Source organism: Calonectris borealis, chromosome 20 (genome assembly GCF_964195595.1).
Source record: "Calonectris borealis chromosome 20, bCalBor7.hap1.2, whole genome shotgun sequence".
Lineage (NCBI taxonomy): Eukaryota > Metazoa > Chordata > Aves > Procellariiformes > Procellariidae > Calonectris > Calonectris borealis.
The window spans coordinates 3,321,909-3,342,093 of NC_134331.1; the positions used below are offsets into that span (position 1 = coordinate 3,321,909).

The following is a 20,185-nucleotide window of genomic DNA, read 5'->3' on the forward strand; positions in this document are numbered from 1 at the left end:
TCCAAATATGTGTTCCCTTCCAGGTCTTAAAGTAGCAAATGGAATCGCTGGTTGAAAATAAAATTATCTGGGGAGACTGAATAATGAATATACATAAAGCACAGTAATAACGGGATGTTATCAAGGTTCATGGTTGAACTGTTTCCACTACGATGGGAAATTAGGGGACCCTTGTTCATAGTTTGAATGAGGAGTCTGGTTCCCACATGGTGCCAAATCAGGCTCCAGCATCTTAGTCTGAATGCTCAGGCAGCAGTGAGAGGTTGGTCATGTTAACCGACTGCAGAGCAGGAGTGGATTTGACATTGGCAGTCTGCTGACCTCGATTCTCCTGCTGTAGCTGGCCTGCATCTCCGTGCGAGCTGACATGCAGCTAAGGAGCTGAGGCTCCGAGTATAGCAGAGGAGAACTTTCCTCTCCCTCCAGTGTGGGTGGTGCTGTGTGCCTCTTGGCATGAGTTTAAGGCTGCTGTGCGCTAACGAAAGGCTTGTTTTTCTGCAGACCCCCTATTTCTGGCCCGCGCAGAGCTGGCCTGCTGATGACACAGACTATGGTAAGTGATAGCATTGTACGTGTTTAGGAGGCGTAGTGCAAGCCCATGTGTTTGTGCACGCAGTCGTGCACCATGTTTCCTGTTCATCTTTTTGTGCGGTGTGTCCACATGCAATGACCAGCCCTTGCATTTTCTTTCATACTATTTTGTGAGTAATTCTCAGTCATGCTGAATTGAGGGAACGCTCTGTATGTGACCGCCTTGTGGGTGGTGGCCTTGATGAGAGAAAGTGCTTAAGCTTCTCTTATGTTCCAGTAAGATCCATCAGACTGGAACACATCTGAAATACTCTGCTGGGTAGGGAAGACTTTAAACACAAGGTTAGATTTCCCTGAGTAGTTAAGTGTATTCCTGGATCTGAGCCCAAGACTGTCTTCCTGTAGATTAGGATCAAGTCCTGCGTTCAGAGATAGTTCTTTCTTTATCTAATGCACAGTGGCCCCCAATATCTCCTGATGGCTCTTTCCATATCAATCTTTTGTTGCCTTTATAATGCTTTTTATTATAGGGCTGGTCATGAAAGTTGGGCTGATCAGCTTGGTTTGCTCCTGTTGGCTGTGCAGTTCACAGACCAGTTGTTTATACCAAAATTGTCCTCTCTGGCTTTTATCTATGCTGTAAATCTTCTGGGGAAATAAAAAAAGCCCATTTTAGATTGGAATGTTTTTAATAGAACTTGGCACAAAGCATTGGCCTGTATTCGGAAAGCTTGGAGGTCAAACTCTGAAGAACCTCAACATCTTAAAGACTTGGTCCAGTATCCTTCTACCCGTGAAACCCTGGCTGAGTTCCCAAAGGCGGAGTGACTGCTGGCAGAAGGCACACACTGCCCGTTCTGCGTGGCTGCTCCCAGCCTGGGCGCTGGCTTGTGAAGCATCAGCGACAACGTGAAAGCACCAAGTTCATTTTTCTTCAGTGAGCTTTGCTGAGCTTGGAGCTCATGCCTGGGAAGATATTGTAACAGACAGATTCCTGTGTTTGTCATGTGGGGAAATTTTTAATTACTCTTGGATTTGTTGGTGTAAGTGTAACTGACTGCTTATTTGCTTCTCCCTCCACAGCAATTTACCTAGCAAAGAAGAACATTAAGAGGAAAGGGATTTTAGAAGAATATGAAAAGGTAAGGAAATGTTGTACTTGTTCCATTGCAAGCCCCTTGTTTGCTATAGCTTTAGCCCGCTGTTGCTAAAGAATGGAGTGTGGCAAAAAATCACCTCTTCAATTCTGTGAGGTGTTACTCCAGCAGTGTCAAAAGCCAAAATTTTGGAAGTGAAAAAGTGGCCAGTACAAGAAAATACTCTGAAGTCAATGATGATTTTAGTGGGGATAATTCCTCTCTTTGCAGTGGTATTTTTGAACTGTTGCAATTCATGTAATTACGTTCAGAACAATCCAGATTTCTTGGCTTGGTTGCCAGCCTGGCCTAGTTGAGCTATGGAGAGTCAAGAAAACCCTAGCATGGGAGCGCCTTGTCCAGAATTTTCACACTAACTGCTTTTTTATTTTTATTCCAGGAACATTACAACATGCTCAATCAAAAAATAAACTACAAGTGGGATTTTGTTATTATGCAGGCGAAAGAGCAGTATAAGTGAGTTGACTTGCATTCCCTTATTTGCATCATCGGGGAGGCAGAGCCTCACTGTCTTGGTACACAGTTAAATGACAGTTTAAAAACATAAACTCCAGCTTTAAAGTGATTTGCAAGTGCCCCTCAAGATTGTGAAACAAACCTGCCTTTCATATCAGCTTGGGGTTCCTCCATTTAACGAGTAAACTTTGTTCACTTCACGCTTTATGAGTGAAGGATTTCAGATGTTTTCAAATGACTGGACGCCCGCTTGCAAAGCCTCACCCTCTCCCGCTGCACCTGTGTTTCTCTCCCCGCCTGGCGTTTGTCCGCCAAAGACGTGGAATCGGTGTGGTTTGTGAGAGCACAGGTAGGGGTGGGTGCCTTTGCTGCCGACACGTGCGCATGCCTCTTTGCAAATGGTTTTTGCACATGCGTAAGTGTGCAAGGGGAGGTTTAGATTTTGCACCTGATGTCACTCCCTGAAGAAGCCGAGGTCTGATGCTGCAGCATGCAAGCCCACATTAAAGGCAGCTTCTTCTACCTTGGGGTTGTCGATGAGCATCTGTGGATCAGGCCACTGGACTGAGGACCTGTTATTGGTCTGGTTCAGTTACTGCTTGCACAGGTCTCACAGCTGAACTGAATGGCCTGAATCAAGAAGCAGTAAATGTTCCCAGCAGGGACTTCTGGGGAAAACTCTGAAGTGCATACTTAGGCACCCAGCGAAAAAGACTTGGCCTTAGGAGCTGAATCCTTCAAATTCCCAGGAAAGTTAGTGAACGTGAGATGGGATTACTCCTTTGGAGATACGATCTTTCCTACTTCTGTGGATTCCTTTTACCTTTTTTTACCTCCCAGCATGGCAGGCACTGCCTCTGCTGTTCAGCAGCGTTTCTGTCTTCACTGGGATGGTAGCCAAGTCGTCAGAATACAGCTCATCAGATAACTGTCTCATTAAACACCAGACTCTTGTTCTTGTAAATTGAGGTCAGACTTGGACTAAGAGATGCCAAATGCAGTTTTAAAGTTAGATACCAAGACTGTGTCTGAACTAGTAGATTAAACACGTCTGAGGGTGTTTGATGATGATGCTGGGGCAGACTGGTGCAGAACAGCCCGCATCCACCCTGTTAACCACAGCAGGGTGGCCACATGCAAACAGCATGGGAATGCTCCCTTGGCCATGCTAAGTCCCAAATTGTGCCCAGGACTTGTCTGGGAAAGAATTAGTTGGTCCAAGCCCAAACCATGCTGGTGCTTCTTCCATTTAATAACAGAGGTGATTTGCATTTTAGTGCCTGGGAACACTGCTTGGCCCCATTTCCAGATCATTTCTGTGAGAAATGCCCCCCTTTACTGCGAGACAGGGATGTATCTCTGCATGGCAGTTCTCAGATACTGCCCGGGGACATCGGAGATGGATAAACATGAGGCAGCAGGACCGACCGCAAGTAGCGGGTTGTTACTGTAAAACTCTACCAAAGGGCTGTCTGTCTAATCAAAAGAGGATGTGTCTGCTCCCAGCTGAGCTCAGGAAGATGATGATTTCTCAAAAGCTACAGTCATGTGTGGCCATGTGAACAGCATGATCTGCAGTCCAGAATTAGCCGGGGTAAGATGTGGTCAGGAGACTGCATCAGAGCATCGCGCACTCAGGCTGGGACCCGTGGGGCAGGGGAGGCTGGGGGTGTGCCCCCTTTCTCATCCCACCGGTTTTAGGAGAGCAAAATTCATCAGTTCCCCTGGTAGAGTTAAATCCCGTTCTTGGCTTTGCAGGGCAGGGAAGGAGCGGAAGAAGGCGGACAGGTATGCCCTGGACTGCCAGGAGAGAGCGTACTGGCTTGTGAACCGAACTCCTGTAAGTAGAGGATGTCGGCGTGTGGTGTCCCTCCCTGCAGCCACCCGGAACAAACGCCCGCACGCCAAGGGCACGGTCTCTGGGCTGTGCACCCTGTTGCTTTTCCTCGGGGAAGGGGTCAGCCCAGGCCTGCCCTGAGTCCGCACCTTTCTCCATGATTGCTCTCAAAGGTGCAAGGGAGGGAGGTCTGGCTGTAGCACCCATGCTCGGAGGGGAGCGTTGCCAGGTTTGGGGGGCAGAGCTCCCCTGGAGCACTGCTGGCTGGGAGCTGCTGGCAGTGGAGCCTTTCAGGGCTCAGGGTCTGCTCATGCATTTGTGTGAAAGACAAACTTTAAAACAAATGGTTTACAAAGCTATTGACGTTTCTTGTTCACCACAGCCCGGCATGCTAGATGTCCTAGACTATGGATTAGACCGCGTAACGGATCCCAATGAAAATAAGGTAAACCAGGTGAGACAGGTTTTCTTTTCACACCTACTGAATTTGTTCGGGAGGACCCAGACAATGTCCCTGGGATTGTGGTTTTCTGGGCACCCCAGGGTGTGCGAGTCACTCAGCCATGGCAGCCAAACGGGCCAGAAGTTGAAGCCGTCTCATTGTCCAAGGGGTGGGGCCATAAAAATAGACTTTGGCAGCATCTTTTGGCTTGAAAATACTTTGTCGGCTTTCTTGCCATACCAGTTAGTGTGAGTGTTTAGCTACAGGACATGTTTTCTCTGCTGGTGAAGCTGAATTAAGGAATCCTCTACCTCCAGATGCTTGTTGCTGCCTTTTTATTAGTGGTGAATGGACTGTGGGGGGTTGGGGGTGTAAAGATCCGGGTTTAAAATAAAATGACAGAATACCTCCAAAAGGGGAGTTTGTGGCAAGAAGATGGAGAAGTTGATGTGGTGGATAGGAGATACAAAATGTTGCCTAAAAATGCATATTGTATAGCTAGACCATAAAGAAACAGAATTAATGAACTGAGACTGTGGAGGCTGTAACTGGGTGGGACTGGTTCAGAGTCCACAATAAGACAAATGCAGTCAGTGGATGAGGAGCTGCTCTTCTCTTTCTCCATCAGTCCTTTTAAGTGATCCTGCATTTGTGCACTTAATGGTGTTCATTTGGAAGTAAAGTCAAAGTGTCTCTCAGCAATTAAATGCAAATGTTACTGCGATCACACTCACTGTATTCCCACAACTTCTCATTTTTGTAAGTGTCTTTAAACACCTCGACAGCCAGAGGCAGGATAATTGCTTTGGCCAACTGTGTTCTGTTGCTATAGAGACTGAAAATGAGCAAAATGTAGGGTTGGGGTGTATTTTATTTTTTCTTGCTGTACGTAGCAGCTGCCGAAGGCGCTTTTTTTTTTTCCTTTTTTTTTTTTCTTTTAAGAGAAAAGGAGTGGAGGAAAGGGAGAGGAATGGAAAAGAGGAGTAAGCCAACTTCTCGCCCACAGTTTTACAGCTGACATGGAAGGAGATTTTAGGTTTGTAAACAGTCTGGATGGCCCGTAGCCATCTGCCAGCTCCTTGGTAGCACAGCGGAGGTGAGTTGAGGGATCGCTGTTCAGTTCCCACCCTGGACATAAGAGAGATGGTCGATTCCTCCCGTCAGCAGAGACTCCAAGGAGGGCATGAGCCAAAGGACACCAGCGTTGGGGTGACTTCACTGCCTTTCACCTTTAAGCTGATCTGTGAGCTATGCCTCCTCTCTGGAGGCTGAGCTGAAGAGGGAAGGTTCTTCTTGCTCCTCTTTTTGCTTTTGAAAGAGCGATTGACAATGCATTAGACAGCTAAAAGCCCACATAGAGCCACCTTTGGACTAGCAGCTTTTTTTTAATTTCTGCAGGCTGCTCTCACAAACACCTATGGCTCAACAGCCTTTGGTGAGCAGAAAGGATGGCCCAAGCTCTGCCAGTAAACGCTGAGCTGGACTGTGCTTTGTTGGCCATATTTTACCCCTGCTGAAGGCAGTGCGGAGTTTTATTGATGTTTTCTGTGGGCCTAGCCTCTGGCTCTGACATAGGTGAAACGATGAGAGCAGAAAACGAGTGCATGAATCCAGTGCCCATTTATTTGATTTCTGTCTCTGTTCCTGCTCAATCTAGCTTCACTTTGTTGGCCAATTAGTTTTCTTTTATCTTGACAGCTGAGAAAGGAAATATTCCCAGTGATAATTAATTTCTGACATCAGAATGACTTCTTTGAAGCTGATATTGGCATGAACATCTCTCTTTCACTTGCCTCAGACTCTTTGGTGGGCTGCTCCCTCCCTAATTGATAGAGTCCTCTGGGGATAAGCAGGTGCTCAGCCAAACATCGCGCTCCTTTGAAAGGGACTTTTATTACTGACCCATGAGCATCCCTCGCAGTTATAATGAGTTAGGAGTTGTAGCTGGGCAGGAGGAATAAGGCAGAAGTAGCCATCCATTGAACAGCTAATTAAGGGATGCTTTAGCCTTTTTGTTACCCAGGCCTCAGGCTCATGATCGAGCCTCACTGCTTAGAGAGTTACCAGGCAACTGCCAGAGCCCGCTGACTCGCCCGCAGGTACACACTCAGCTTTTGCCTCCTTCTGTAAGCGGAGAGTCTTTCTGAAAGGTGCTTTAGTTAGCCAAAAATCACTGCGCTAGATTCAGGGACTACTGAATGAAATGCCCTGGCTTGCTGTATGCAGCAAATCAGCCACAGACCATCGTGGTCATTGCTGGCCTTTAATTTCATAAATCTCTGTCAATTTGGCTACCTGATAAGCGCATAACTTCTACTGCATCCTTCACATCTTTTGAAATAACAGGGTCAGAAGTAGATAAACAAGGTAGGGGAAAACCGGCAATTTGAACAAAACTGGGCATATGGACTGTTACAGATTTGATTTCCAGTTGTTGGGCTGGGAGCACCATCACACGGAGATGCATGTTGAGATGATCTTACGCTAGACTCAGAATTTGCCTCTGGCGTGCAGGGCTCGCAGCTGGCTGTGCGTAGGGAAAGGCCCACATCTGCACCTGAGAAGAGGCGTTCGTGTGTGCAGAAACAGAGCTGCGTGCGTGCCAGGGTGCTGTTTGCCACCGCAATGTCAGAGAGGCAGTGCCCGCAGGTTTTTGCAATAAAGTCAGCTGTGGAGGGAGGCCAAGCTGTACTGGCACTGCCCCGAGCTCGGCGGCTGGTGCTCTGCGCAGGATCCCCGTGGTCATCCTCGCAGCTTGCCGCGCTGCGTGCTCGGACAGAGAGCACTGCGGCGTTCAGGGCAGAGTGCGGGCGTGATTTGCAGTGCCCTGGTCCAAAATGAGCTCTGGATGACAGCGACCTGTGCTTGTTCTTCACTCCAAGCTCCATCTGGGCATACACACAAAAGCTGTTGTCCAGTTGTTTATGGCCTCTGTAAACACTGAACGGTGGCCAGACAGGCAAAAACATAATGACCGTTATCTCCACAATGTGGTCAGGAAGACCCATGCTGAAAGCAGAGGAGGTCCATGCGAATGGTTAGCTGGAAATTAGCAGATGTCCCAGCTCTTGTAGGAGCTTGTGGCTTCAGCCGTGTGGATCGGCCCAGACACAGGGCTCTTGAGCAGGTCCTGGCTGGCTCCCAGCTGAGCTTTGCAGCCGCTGCCTGCGTGCATGGGGAGTGCTCAGCTGGTGGCAGCGGGGTGTGACGAGGCCGTGCAGGGTGTCCAAGTGCTGCTCTGTGTCTCGGGGAGAAGGATGTTTAACAGCATGCGGCACTTGCCTGAGACAGACCAAGGTCTCTCACTAATTGCCATTTTGATTTGAAGCCTGCAGGGCTGGGGAGCTTATCCGTGGTAATTGCAATAAGTCACTCGTTAAGGGCATTACAAAATTAATCTCATTATAAGAAATTACTCTTTTGTTCCAAATATTATTTCCTTCCAAATGCGGGAGAGTGGGTGGGTGGTACAGGGCACTTTGGCATTGCTGCTGTCAGTAGCAGGGGGTAAGGGTGGGTAAGATGGTGGGGACATCTGGCAGTGCTCAGTAGGACACAGAGAATATTCAGGGTCCCTTGTACCAGCAGCGAAGCTGGAAACTGGTCATGGGAGCACTGTGGGAAAAAGGGAGATGAAATGATGTGCAGCTCTGGGGTGAAATAGCTGAGATCCTTCCCAGTTCCTGTGGCTTTGAGAACTGGAAAGGGCTGAGCACAGCCAGCACCTGCAGCCCTCAATAGGGTGTTCAGCACTGGGCTCCTCTTCGATTCCGCTCCAGTTCAGTGTGTGCCACTACTCAGTGATGCTCAGCCCTTCTCATGCCATAGCCCCTCTTTCTGTGCGAGCCGTGGCAAATCCCCTCCCCACCCTGGAGCACCCCACCAAAGCCCCTTGGCTTTCCCAGGACCAGCGGTCCAGAGCGCTGACCTACATGCTCAGGCTGTGGCAGAAGGGGATCCTTGGTGTAGGATGCACTCTCAAAAAAATCTTTCCCTGTTTGCAGACATGGCATTAACTTTGATTTTTACTTTCCCACATACAATTTTTCTGTAGTGATGGCAGTTTAATTCGCACCTTTCTTGCTCTACATAACATTTAACTTAACTGGGTTCTTTTTCTCTTTCCCACCAGCTGTTTGTCTCGTGTGTGTGTGGTGTGCTGCCTGCCTCTAAGACCCCTGTAGAAGATAACACAACTTTACTACCATGTGAGCTGCCTTCAAGCCATTATGCCGGCATCCACCTCTCCTCGTCCCACTGCACCAGACCTGTCCGAGGCACCCACTTGACAAAACAGAGGAAGAAATGAGGGGCCTTTTAAAACCATCTGATGATTTTGACGTGTTGATTTTCCTAAAGTAAATGCCCTACCCGCACTTAAGTTCCATCAAATGGAACAGTTCAGCTGGCACTTGTAAATCTGATGGGGCCTAGTTTGTATCTTGGGTTCCCCAAGGAGATGGTGAACTCCTATTGTGCAGGAAATAGCTGGCCTGAAACAGAAACAAAGTTCTCTAAAGAGGACACTTCTAGGACAGTAAATGCAGCGAGTTTCTCTGCACAAGCAGGTGATTTTTTTTTTTCCCTTCCCATTTCTACAGTCTATCTGAAACAATGGTGACACTGTAGAAATGGGGGGAAGAAATGGTACCTACATGGAAGCTGGCCTGGCATCAGGGGTACAACTACAGGGTGAAAAGCTGTTCTTTGGTCCGTGTGTCCTCCATCATTTATAAGATGTCCCAGGCGGCTTTAGAATCATAGAATCATAGAATCATACAGGTTGGAAAAGACCTCTAAGATCATCGTGTCCAACCGTCAACCCAACACACCATGTCCACTAAACCATGTCCCTAAGGGCCTCATCTACACGTCTTTTAAATACTTCCAGGGATGGTGACTCCACCACTTCCCTGGGCAGCCTGTTCCAAGGCCTTTGAATCAGCAAGGGAAGCTGTACAGCCCTGTGGCAAATGATCCTGTTGTCCAAGAGCTCTTTCCTCCCCCGATGTGTCAGCCCTTACGCCCTCGCACGCAGTTCCTTGTGTGTGGCCAGCAGAGCATCGCTGCTGGTGCAGCTACTGTTTGCTTTCCTGTTTGTCCTTGCTGAGATTATGTGCGCTGCCGTCATTAAGAGCTGGTCATGATATTTCCAGCAGAAAAAGCTTCCTCCCTTTGCAATGCCGCAGTGAGGATTTCTGTTAGTACTACACTGGCCAGGCTAGGTTTGCGTTAGGATCAGATGGGCTGACTTCATGGTAGTGCTGTACAGATTGGCTGATCTACTGCATATCTGGCTCCTGCTGCTGAAACGGTGAGTGTGCCCTCTCAAAACCAACCAAGTTTCAGCAAAATGTGCATATTTTTCTTCCATATAGAGAATAGTTTCTCCCTCCTGAGCAGGACTAGTGACGATGGTTAAAATAGAAAAGCAGATCTGCACCAGTGTCCCCATGATGGTTGCCTCACAAAGTCATCCTGGGAGAGCATCTTGCCTTTTCCAGAATAGGGGCAGCTCAGGGTGCAGGTTCTCTGGTGAGAAGATGGGAGAAGCAGGCTGCCTGTGGCATTCGATACCAGATGCTTCATCCCTCATCACTCACAAACTGCATTTCACCAAGGCGCTCTGCAGACCTGTGTCTGCCCCAGGGTTAGTTTGACAGAATAATTCTGGGATGCAGATCTTGTTGGCTAAAACAGGAGATGAAGAATTGAAACAGTGCATAAGCCTTTAAAGACTTGCTGGGAGCATCCCTGACTTAGCCTTTCTTCTTAGTCTTTCCTTCTCCCTCCTCAAGTTTATTTCACACGAAGTAACTATGCTTCAAAGGAAGCTGTGTGAATAAACACCCTGCAGTTAATTTGTTGCCTTCAATTGCCTGCTCATTTGTGGATGACATGTAACATAGTCTGCGTTATTCAAATCACAACGTAAGCACCCTTTGCACAGCAGATACTGCTTCTGAGGCTTTTAATTGTGGTGTTTATATTTTGCAATGTGTTGGTTCCTGTCTCCTTTAGCTAATATTGAATGATCTAATCCGTGTCTCGTAAACGAATCTATTTTAGCTCCATTAGAATAACCCCTTAATTGAAGGCATACAGGCAGCCTGTGATGGAAGAAGCAATGCTAAACAGTAAATACATCTAATGGAACGATTTACGGTGTGTGGATGCTCTTAGCTTTGATGATACCCTGATTAGCTGAGCTGCTGTGTTTGATTTTAATTGTAATGAGAATTAATTGGAGAGCGCTGCACAACGGCAACCCTGCAGTGGTGTTTTCATGTCTCAGAAAAGGCGAGTGGAAGCACCCACCCCAATTTAATGGGTTTTGTTTCTTTATTTTACAGAAAAAAACTATGGACGTTTATAGGAGAGAGGTAAGTGGTCCTTCCCTCACTTCTAGGTGTTCATCCTGTATGTATTGCTCACGTCAGTGTTGCATGGCAGCTTAAAGCCCCCTTTGCAGGGGATGAGCAGTTTTAAAAACGCCTGGGTTTGGCTGGCAGAGTCTCTGCCCCGTGGAGTTTTTGGTCAATGTGCTTTCAGGGCCTTTCCTGCCTCTGCACCTCCCACTGCAGGCAGCCAGCAGCTCTCCCGGTGACGGGAAGGCTCAGGCAAGGACAGACACCAGGGCTAAAATCCAACAGATCAAAATCAGTGGTGGGGGAATCATAGGAGATACATCCAGTGGCGCCAGTGTAGAGACAGCCAAGGATCAATGATAATTACATGCTAAATAATCCAGAGCATTTGTAGGGGCCTAGAATGGTAGCTATTATCCAATTTTTATATAGCACGGGGACTGCTTTTTAATTACTTGCACATTGCAAAATGCTCTTCTGACATTTGCAATAAGCTCAGTGAAAACAGCCATTTTACTAAGACACTTTAGGGATTCTCTGATTCCTAGGACATCCAGTAATTAGGGGAAAAGCAGTCCCTGTTGTAGTTAGACTCACTACCTGGGAGAGGGCATATTTGATGTTCAGATAGAGATGGCCTTGTCTTCACATCTCCATGCTCCTAACCATGGACATGTCTGATCCCTCTCAGATCATGTACTATCAGCAGGCCGTCATGAAGTCCAGAGTGAAATCTTCTGTCTCTCTCGGAGGGTAAGTCCTGATTTCCTTCTGTCCACACATTAATCAGTCTTCAGCACTCATCTCCTAATGAGATGATTAAGCTATCTGCTCTGGCAGCTGGTGACGCAGTCAGGGGAATCAGTGTGGTGGCCACATGCAGTGTTGTCGGTGCTCTCTGGGCTGTGTGTTGCCTGGGCCAGGAGGCATAAGGCAGAGGAGGGGTCAGAGTTCCAGTCATGATGAAGAGTATCCCTCGGATCTAAGGGGAGCTTTGCTATGAATGTCTGTAGACCAGCGCCAGCCTCTCGGTTGAGATTCCCTCTGAAATTAAGAGATGTTCAGACTGGTCAGGACTGGACTGTGGTGCTTGGGACCCAGCACGGCTCTGCAGTCTGGAAAAGCAGCTGCATGGAGGCTGCTTTGTGAGGATGCAGCAGTGTGTCCGTCCTGTGCCTGTTCCTGTGCGGGATGAGTAGGCAGCGGAGACAGACTGACCCTGCTGTCCCTGGTCCCCCGCCTGCTGGGCTGGATTCAGCCCCAGTGAGTGTTCTTGCTTGTATGGTGATGCTCACCAGAAGGCAGCAGAGCTGGAGAAGTCTCTGGTTATTCTGTATTACAAAGGAACACACGCCCCTCCATGAACGTCCAAGCAATTACTTAGCAATTCCTTTTCTCGGTGGGAGTGTTTCCTGATCAGATTCTTGATGAAGCCAGTTAAGTGCAAAGCTCCCAGTCCTAGCATTAGCCATTAGTGCGTTTGCCACAGGCATTTCTTACCTGGAATCTTATGTGCTGGCCAGTTGCCTAGAGGTGCCGTCCACACCACCGGTCTGTTTTACATAGTCATTGCCACCCGGAGATTCATATCAAATCCGAGATAAACAAGGTGCTCAGGCCTGTTCCCTGGGAGAAGACAGTTGTGGATGAATGAAATGGGAGGAAGAGTCTGGGAAGCAGTGCTGCCTTCTGAGAACCACAACTTGCAAGGCACCAGCAGTTCTGCTCATTTCATCTGTCACTGACTCCCAGGCCACTTAAAACTCTCCTGCCTCAATTTTCCAAACCGTGAGCTGGAGCTGGGGACAACTGACTACCTCCCAGGAATTTTGTGGTGCTTAACTGTTTGGCAATGGAGCTTTTCACACATTAGTCCTAGTCTTCTGATGGATAATGCCTATCACCTAGATCAATAAATCCTCAGGAAATTTGGATCTCTATCTCAGCTACAGGATTGGGTCCAAATCAAATTATTATTGATGAGGATAAGAGCAGCAACTAGGTAGCGTGCATGTATCAGAGCACTGCATTGATTTAGGAGGAGCTGCAAAGCACTAACCATTAAAAGGACAGAGCAATGTTACCTGAGTTGACAGGTTTAGATTTGTAGCTTGATTAGAATATATGGATTGGAATGAATTATGCAGGTGCTGAATGCCTTGGCATTTCCAGTGAGAAGATAGGATCGAGCACTTCTGTGCCAAACCTGTGGTATGCTTTGTTCAGTAGCGTTGTATAATTGCAGGATCTATGCCAAGGTGCCTGTTAGCAACGGGCCCTTGGATAGTGCGCTCCCAGCTTTGAGCACATGAAAGCAGTTAGGCCTGGAAGGAATTTTAAACGCAGAAACCAGATGATTTTTTCAAGAATGAAAAAGGGAGGAGAAAGCTAAAATTCCAGGACATTAGCGAGATCGGTTGTAATTACAAGTCTGGCCAACTTAGAAGGCAGGAGAAGTGTTTGTCTGGTTCCTGCTAGGATAGAGACATTTTTTCTTTGTGCCGAGCCCTCAAACTCATTTGCAGAGGAATGAGCTGTGCGGTAGGTGAGTGGAGGAAAGGAGAAGCTGGGGTATGCCCTCAGCACTCCCTCACCTCTCCTGCAGCTCCCTGTGCTCTCCCACGCCCCATGGGAAGGCTGCGGAATACCCACCCTGAGCGGATACAGCGTTTGCTTTCCTCTTCTCTGGCACTTTCTGCTCTGTAATGCGTGGCACGAAACAGCGCAGGATCAGGTCTTTGCCAGTTTGCTGGAGAAGGAGACAGAAACCATTTGGGAGCTTAGTCCCACTTCCTTGAAATGAAGAGGCAAAAGGAGGTGATGGAAGAGAGTCTTGTATCTCCCAGCATTGACCTGGCAAAATCACTGCTTTGAAAGACAAACGGGAGATTACTGTTTGAGAAATGGAAAAGATTAACCGTGCTAATGTATCAGTTTTTCTAGTAAGGCAGGGGCCACATTCCAGATCCCCGTGCTATAGGGCTGCACCTCTGAAGGTATCCATAGTCTGTGCAGCCATTTATTTGTTTGTAATGGGGCTGGCTGCAATTCTGCTTGTGAATTAATATTTTGATTTTGTTGGATTTACTTGCAGGCTTGTGAAGTACTCTGAGCAGTTCCTCTCCAATGATCCTATCCTGACTGGATGTCTCCCCAGCAACCCCTGGATAACAGATGACCCTGAGTTCTGGGATCTCAATGCAAAACTGTATGTATTTGTATTCCTTTGCCAGCTTGTGGTTTACACTGACCTTTATGCTGATAGAAATCAGAAAAGGGAACCATTGATTTCGTCATGGTATCTGGTCTCTGATCATGAGCAGGGAAGCCTTCTCTTTCTGACATAGCTTGGCCATGCTAAAGAAACTGTCTCTTGGGAATATTCCGTGCTGAACTTCCAGCATTATCTTCTTCAAGTGGAGCCTTCCTTAACATTACAGAAACTCCTAAACTGGTGATGGAAGTATGCACTCAGCCCCTGCTGAGTGGGTCTAATCCTCCCCTTGGATGAGTGAAGTCCACTTTTACTAACACAGGAATGGAATGTGACCAGTTACGGTCAGGTATAGCACTTGGTTTAGCGTTAACCTTGCTAAATTAGGTGCTGCCAATAGTGTAGCAATTCAGGGTTCAACTACTGGCCCTTGGTCTTTGCGCACACCTCAGGCTGCTTTCTTAGGAGAGAGTTTGGGTTGGAGGCACATACTGGCAGTCCATCCCTTCTCTGAGGTCTCCCTTGGTTTTCCATGCGGATGGTATTTGTTAATTATACAGTGGCATCTCTGGGCTTGAAGCATACAATGTACTACTGGTGCTCATTTGAGACCAGCAATCCTGTTAGAGTGATAATATCCCATTAGACAGCCCCAGAGGATACCTTCACAGAATGCCTTTATGAGAAGCAAAGCTTTGGGCAACAACCAGTGCCTCCTCCAGAACGGGACCGAGTCAAACCTCCTGCAAAGCTGGGCTGTCATTGTGAGAGCAGCATAAATCCGAGATAAATCCTCATCCCGCTGTGTACCAAGTTGTTTAATTATGGCTTACTTAGTGGGCTGACTTTAGGAGCTCATGACAGTATTCTGGAAAACAGAGTGCTGAGAAGTCTCTTGGCGTTCCAGCAAAGGGCATTTTGGTTTTAATTAATCTGCCAATTAGGTGGGCCACGTGAAACTGGCAGTGCTGTTTGTTTTCAACCTGTGCAGAGTGGAAGTCCCCACCAGAATGCGTGTGGAGCGATGGGCCTTCAATTTCAGTGAGCTGATACGAGACCCGAAAGGTCGGCAGAACTTCCAGCTCTTCCTGAAGAAGGAGTTCAGCGGTGGGTCTGCTGTGTCTCTCTCTTTGTCCCTGCCTAGGCCGCACAGCAGAACGCCGCACAACTGAGGCAGAGCAGTGGTGGGAATCCATGCCTTTGCAGTAGGTGCTGTGAGCTGAGACAATGACAAAATCACAAAGTAAAGGCAGTAGAAGTGACTTCGGAGGCAGTGGCTGTGCAGCCAGTGCATGCAATACCATCTAGTGGCACAGGACACAAAGTACAGCCCAGGGCACTCCCCACAAAGAACAGTGGGGGACTGCTCCCAGGCAAGCTGGAACTGGCTGAATTCACAATTTCTTACAGGTGTCGCTTGTCCCTGAGCGGAGAGCAGGGAAAAGCTGTTTTCTTCCTTCAGTCCCAAGGGGATTTTCAAGGTGGCTGTAAGAATTGGAGAGACTGAATTGGGGCCAACACATATCGAGTCAAACAAATTCAGTTTAGGAGTTAAGAAGTGGGATTGCGTTTTCCTCAGTCTCGCTCTCTGCTGACTGCGTCCTTCTTATGCAGGAGAGAATCTGAGTTTCTGGGAAGCCTGTGAGGATCTCAAGTATGGAGACCAATCCAAGGTCAAAGAAAAAGCAGAAGAAATTTACAAGTGAGTGTGATAATTTTACATTCTTAAACTTTTTGTACATGAGTCCCATCACCTTTTTCCACACATTGGCATTCTCCAAATGATTTATTCCTGAGACTTTTCTTTGTAAGCTGTCATCAAATGTGGCTGTCCTATGTCCCCGTGTAGGAAAGGAGCTTTTGAAGATGAAAGCATAAGAATTTGTATTGTTATAAGTATTTGAAAGCATAAGTTACTTTTCCTCTGTTCTCCACTATTACATTTAGGTCTTAGCATGTAATTTAAATAGAGGTGGGGAATAGCAAAGTTCTTGGGGCTGCCACGAGGAGAGTGGAGAGACTCCTTTTGCTTCCAGTGGGCTAAAATTTGGTTTATATTATGTGTTAACAGTGCAAGAGGAAGTGACTGCATGTCATGACTGCCCAAGATCAGGACAGCAAATTCTAGTGGGGAGCTGAAGGAACTTTTCCTTTCATGCATAGACAGAGGAATCTCCAGGAATTCTCCAGTTGCTAACAGCACTGTTGATTCCTCCTCCTTGCAGGCTCTTCCTGGCTCCAGGAGCAAGGCGCTGGATTAACATTGATGGCACAACAATGGGCATCACGGTCAAAGGCCTCAAGCACCCTCATCGTTATGTTTTAGATGCTGCTCAGACCCACATTTACATGCTGATGAAAAAGGTTTGTTATTTGTTTCCAAAGCCTTAGGGGGATTCCAGTTCTCTGGGCCTTTCCATGCCTTTGTGTGCTGTCAGCTGTCACTTTCAAGTGGTCTTTGTTTGAAAGTCCCTCAAATTTGCTGACCTAAGCAAGCATTGGTTCAGGCCTTTATATTTTCCTGCTTCTTCTTCCCTCTAAGGCAACATGTCCCCAAGGTGGTGGAGGTCAGGTGTCTGCTGAAAGTCTTACTTTCTGATACCAGTTTGGTAACCAGCTCATTCAAAGCTTGAACGAATCTTTTAACTTTGCTCAGTACCGCTTTGTGTGCCACATCAGATATCCCTATGGTGGGATGCTTGTATCCAACTGGATTTCAGCAGTGGATGGGAAAGGTAGTAGCAATTGTGATATAACTGCATGAGTTTTGTACCAAGAGCATAATGAGACATGGTCCATCTCAAGTTTTACTGATTTTTTTCACACATTTTTCTGTGGTTATGTTGATGGACACCCTTTTTTAGGTCTGACTGATGCAGCAGACTACAGGCTGATGTCAGCATATAGTATGTCATGGTTTCGTTAGATCATGGTGACCACAAATAACCCGTAACTTCTCCTTATGAGCAGTACAAAATACACGTAGCAGGAGGGAGCATTATGAGCCAGAGCAGCAGCACATTGACACTGAAAGTAGCAGGATTATACTGATTTTCACCAGTTGCTGAAAAGTGCAGCTCCTGAAACATGAGCACCTCGCCTTGCAATGTCTGTGAGACATCACTGGCCTGGGCTAAGCGCCGTTCAGACCTTTTGGTCTGGGTCTTACCTGGGAAGCTTTACTGTGAGATGGAAAATCCTGGGAATTTTACACGAAGATGAAAGGGTATTGGTTTGAGTAGCTACATTTGCCTGAAAGATGCAAAGTCCCTTGGGCTGCTGGGGGAGATTATCCAGTTCCCAGCCTCCCTGGCTCCTGAGCAGCTGTATTTGGTGGTGATTTTAATAAGGGTGTTTGCAGCCCATAACTACCAGTTTCTCTTTTTTTCTCCTAGTAGGACTCCTATGGCCGCTATTTAAAGTCTCCAGTATACAAGGAAATGCTGGCCAAGGCTGTTGTGCCACAAGAGACTGTCAGAAAAAGGCAAGTGAAACTGCATGTAATTGTGGCTTTTGTTTTTCTTGTTGTAGCAAGGGTAGAAAAAGCCTGAGTTGTAGCCAAATTACTATGATGTAGATGTTCGCTTAATTAAATAAAATTTATCACTAAGAAGATGCCTTGCTTTGAGACTGATTATGCTGTTTATTTGTGAGCCCTTTGGAGGTGGCTTGTGTGCAGTCAGAATTGACTTGACGATTGCTCGGCTGCCTTGTCTGTTGGGTCTGTTTATAAAGGCTGTGATTCTTGAATTACATGGCTCCTTTCCTGGAAGGAGAGCGCACTGTGTACTGGGCATGGGAGAACTCCCACCCACAAAACATTGGCCACCGGAGATGACACAGAGCCACCACAGGGTCCTCCATGGGTTCTGCTCAGCTCTGCCTGGACAGAGCCTCTTACCCCCTGTGAAGTGAAGGTGACAGGCAGCCACATGGGAGCAAACAGCATCTTACCTGCGAGTGACTGCTGGCACAAGGTGGATGGCCTTAGAAGGGACGGACTTGAAATGACTTTTTCCAGACCAAGATGAAGGTTGCATAGCAGATTTGGGCCATTTGAACTGCAATTGCTTCTTAAAGCTGAGCGTGCAATGTCAGAGCCAGACTGGGTGGTGTGCTTCTTCCTCTGTTGCTCTTCCACTCATCAACTTAGCAAGCAAGAAAGAGGAATCGTGGACTTTCACACTATTGTTTCATCTAAAGCCCATTTCAAGTCAGTGGAAAAAACCCTCCTGCTGACTTGCCTGGGGTTTGGTTAGTTTTCCCTGAGCCACACATCACAAGGTCACTGGCAGATGCTGGTTGACCCCTGGTGACTACCTTCAGGTTTGTCAGTGCCTGTTTTGGAGACACAATCCTCAGCATCCTGGGTAAGCTAGAGAGCTAGTACCTCATCCAGAGGTGGCTTAACACTTGTTTCCACTGCTGCTGGTAATGGCTTTGCTGAAGCCATTTTTTTTGGAGGTGTTTTTTGGAATATCTAGCAGGTGTTTTTTGGAATATCACAGACACCAGAAACACCCGTACTGGTTGTCTCCTGGCCCTGGAGTCCCTCACAAGGACCAGGAACAGGACTGCCTTTACGCTTTTAGCAGTTCTGTAGCTGATGTGTGACACTGAGTCACCCAGTCCCGCTTTAAAACCACCGCGTCCGCATTTGCACTTCCTTCTTGTTGTGCGGGTGACAGTGGCACATCCGTGTCTGTGTCTGAGCTTGCCCTCCTGGTAAGTTTGCTTACCAGGGGTGAGTTTGTGGTGCCCTTCTACTTTTCAGTAATGCCCTGCTTCTTTCTCTCACTCTCTGCCCAGCTCCACTTTCCCGTTCGGACGCCGTCACCTCCGCTCCAGCCCCAGCCCCGTCATCCTGAGGCAGCAGGAGGAAGAGGCCAAAGCCAGAGAAGCCGCCACAACCGTGGACATCACACAGGTCATGAGCAAGCTGGATCGCAGGAGCCAGCTCAAGAAGGAACCTCCCAAGTAGGCTCTGAGCCCCGCAGGGCACAGCGCAGGGAAAAGACAAGCCGAGGCTGGTGTTGAGCTTCATCTCCCCTTCCTGAAGGTGTCAGTGCTGCTTTAAGTTTCCCAGGCCGGCTCTGCCAGCAGCCTGCTTCTTGCATGTTGCCATGGCTTCTGGAGCAGCAGATGTCACTTCCCAGGCATGTCAGGCATGGGAGTGCTGCCGGAGCCAGGCGCTGGCTGTGCCGGACTCGGGGTGCAGGGCCCCGGCTCCCTCCCCGCACACCTCAGAAGGGGGGGATGCCTTCTGGCTGCCCCAAGCTCCCCCCCAGAGATTGGGTAGCCCGGCTGCCTCTCTCTTGCCTCCTGCTCCTCCAGGAGGTGGGATGGCACATGGCAGAGTAAAGCTCTGCTGTCCCAATCCTTTGGTTCAAATCAGCCTTCCGTGGAGCAGAGGTGGACAACCCCACAGGAAGCACAGCGAGGTGGCCCATCTTGGAGTGCGTCCGCGCTGGTGTCCATCCGCTGGTGGGGGTGTGCACCCTCCCAAGGGGTGCACCCCGGGCACCCCCTGAGAGGAGCGCACCCCTCACTTCAAGTATCCTGCACCTCCTAGCCAGGCAGAGGCAGAAAAGTGGGGTAGACTTCTTGTGAGAACAGTAGGATGAGCTTTTCTGAAGGTTTGGGTGACTCTTTGAATTCTAATGACACTCCCTCTGACACATTGGAGATGATCAGCGGAAAGCTGGGCTCTCCCCCGTGACTCCCCGGCACGATGAGCTAGGTGTGCAGGCATAGAGAGCCTCTCGCAAGAGCCTGCAGGAGGGCTTGAGAGATGCAGCCGCAGCTTTGTGTTTCTTTTATCAAATCATTGTACCTCTTGTCTTGTCTTTTTCCTGCTCTTCTGTCATTAAAAAAACCTCAGAGGAGGTAGTTCCAGTTGTCACTGGCTTGTAGCCCAGAGGGCAGAGGTGTTAAGAGCTGATTTCAACTTTAAGTAGTGTTGTTTTCATTTGCTCTGTCTCTTTTGCTTTTTAGAATGAGGCAACCTAAACAACTATGTTAGTGCTAACGAGCTCAGGGAGATTCCAGGCTTTGCTGGGAAACTCTGGCATGTCTGGACCAGGCCAATGATTACCAGAAGTGGGAAGATTCCTGCAAAGCCCAGTAAAGGAAATTGGGGAGGCAGAAAAGCTTCCTTGTTTGTTAGAATTTAGGCGAAGC

At 48.0% G+C, this 20,185-nt stretch overlaps 1 protein-coding gene across 2 annotated transcripts in view; it reads left to right on the forward strand.

The window, feature by feature from the left end:
- The window catches only part of RGS9 (regulator of G protein signaling 9), a 34,578-nt gene that overhangs the window by 10,046 nt on the left and 4,347 nt on the right, over positions 1-20,185 (forward strand). The window contains exons 5-17 of one of the 2 annotated variants that reach the window (XM_075169439.1): positions 502-553; positions 1,615-1,673; positions 2,068-2,144; positions 3,903-3,984; positions 4,364-4,435; positions 10,777-10,806; positions 11,483-11,544; positions 13,886-13,999; positions 14,997-15,112; positions 15,620-15,707; positions 16,231-16,369; positions 17,404-17,489; positions 18,815-18,932. In XM_075169439.1, the coding sequence (XP_075025540.1) occupies positions 502-553; positions 1,615-1,673; positions 2,068-2,144; positions 3,903-3,984; positions 4,364-4,435; positions 10,777-10,806; positions 11,483-11,544; positions 13,886-13,999; positions 14,997-15,112; positions 15,620-15,707; positions 16,231-16,369; positions 17,404-17,489; positions 18,815-18,932 (1,095 nt within the window). The remainder of the gene's footprint in view (positions 1-501; positions 554-1,614; positions 1,674-2,067; positions 2,145-3,902; positions 3,985-4,363; positions 4,436-10,776; positions 10,807-11,482; positions 11,545-13,885; positions 14,000-14,996; positions 15,113-15,619; positions 15,708-16,230; positions 16,370-17,403; positions 17,490-18,814; positions 18,933-20,185) is intronic. The other variant, XM_075169437.1, reaches the window with a different exon arrangement.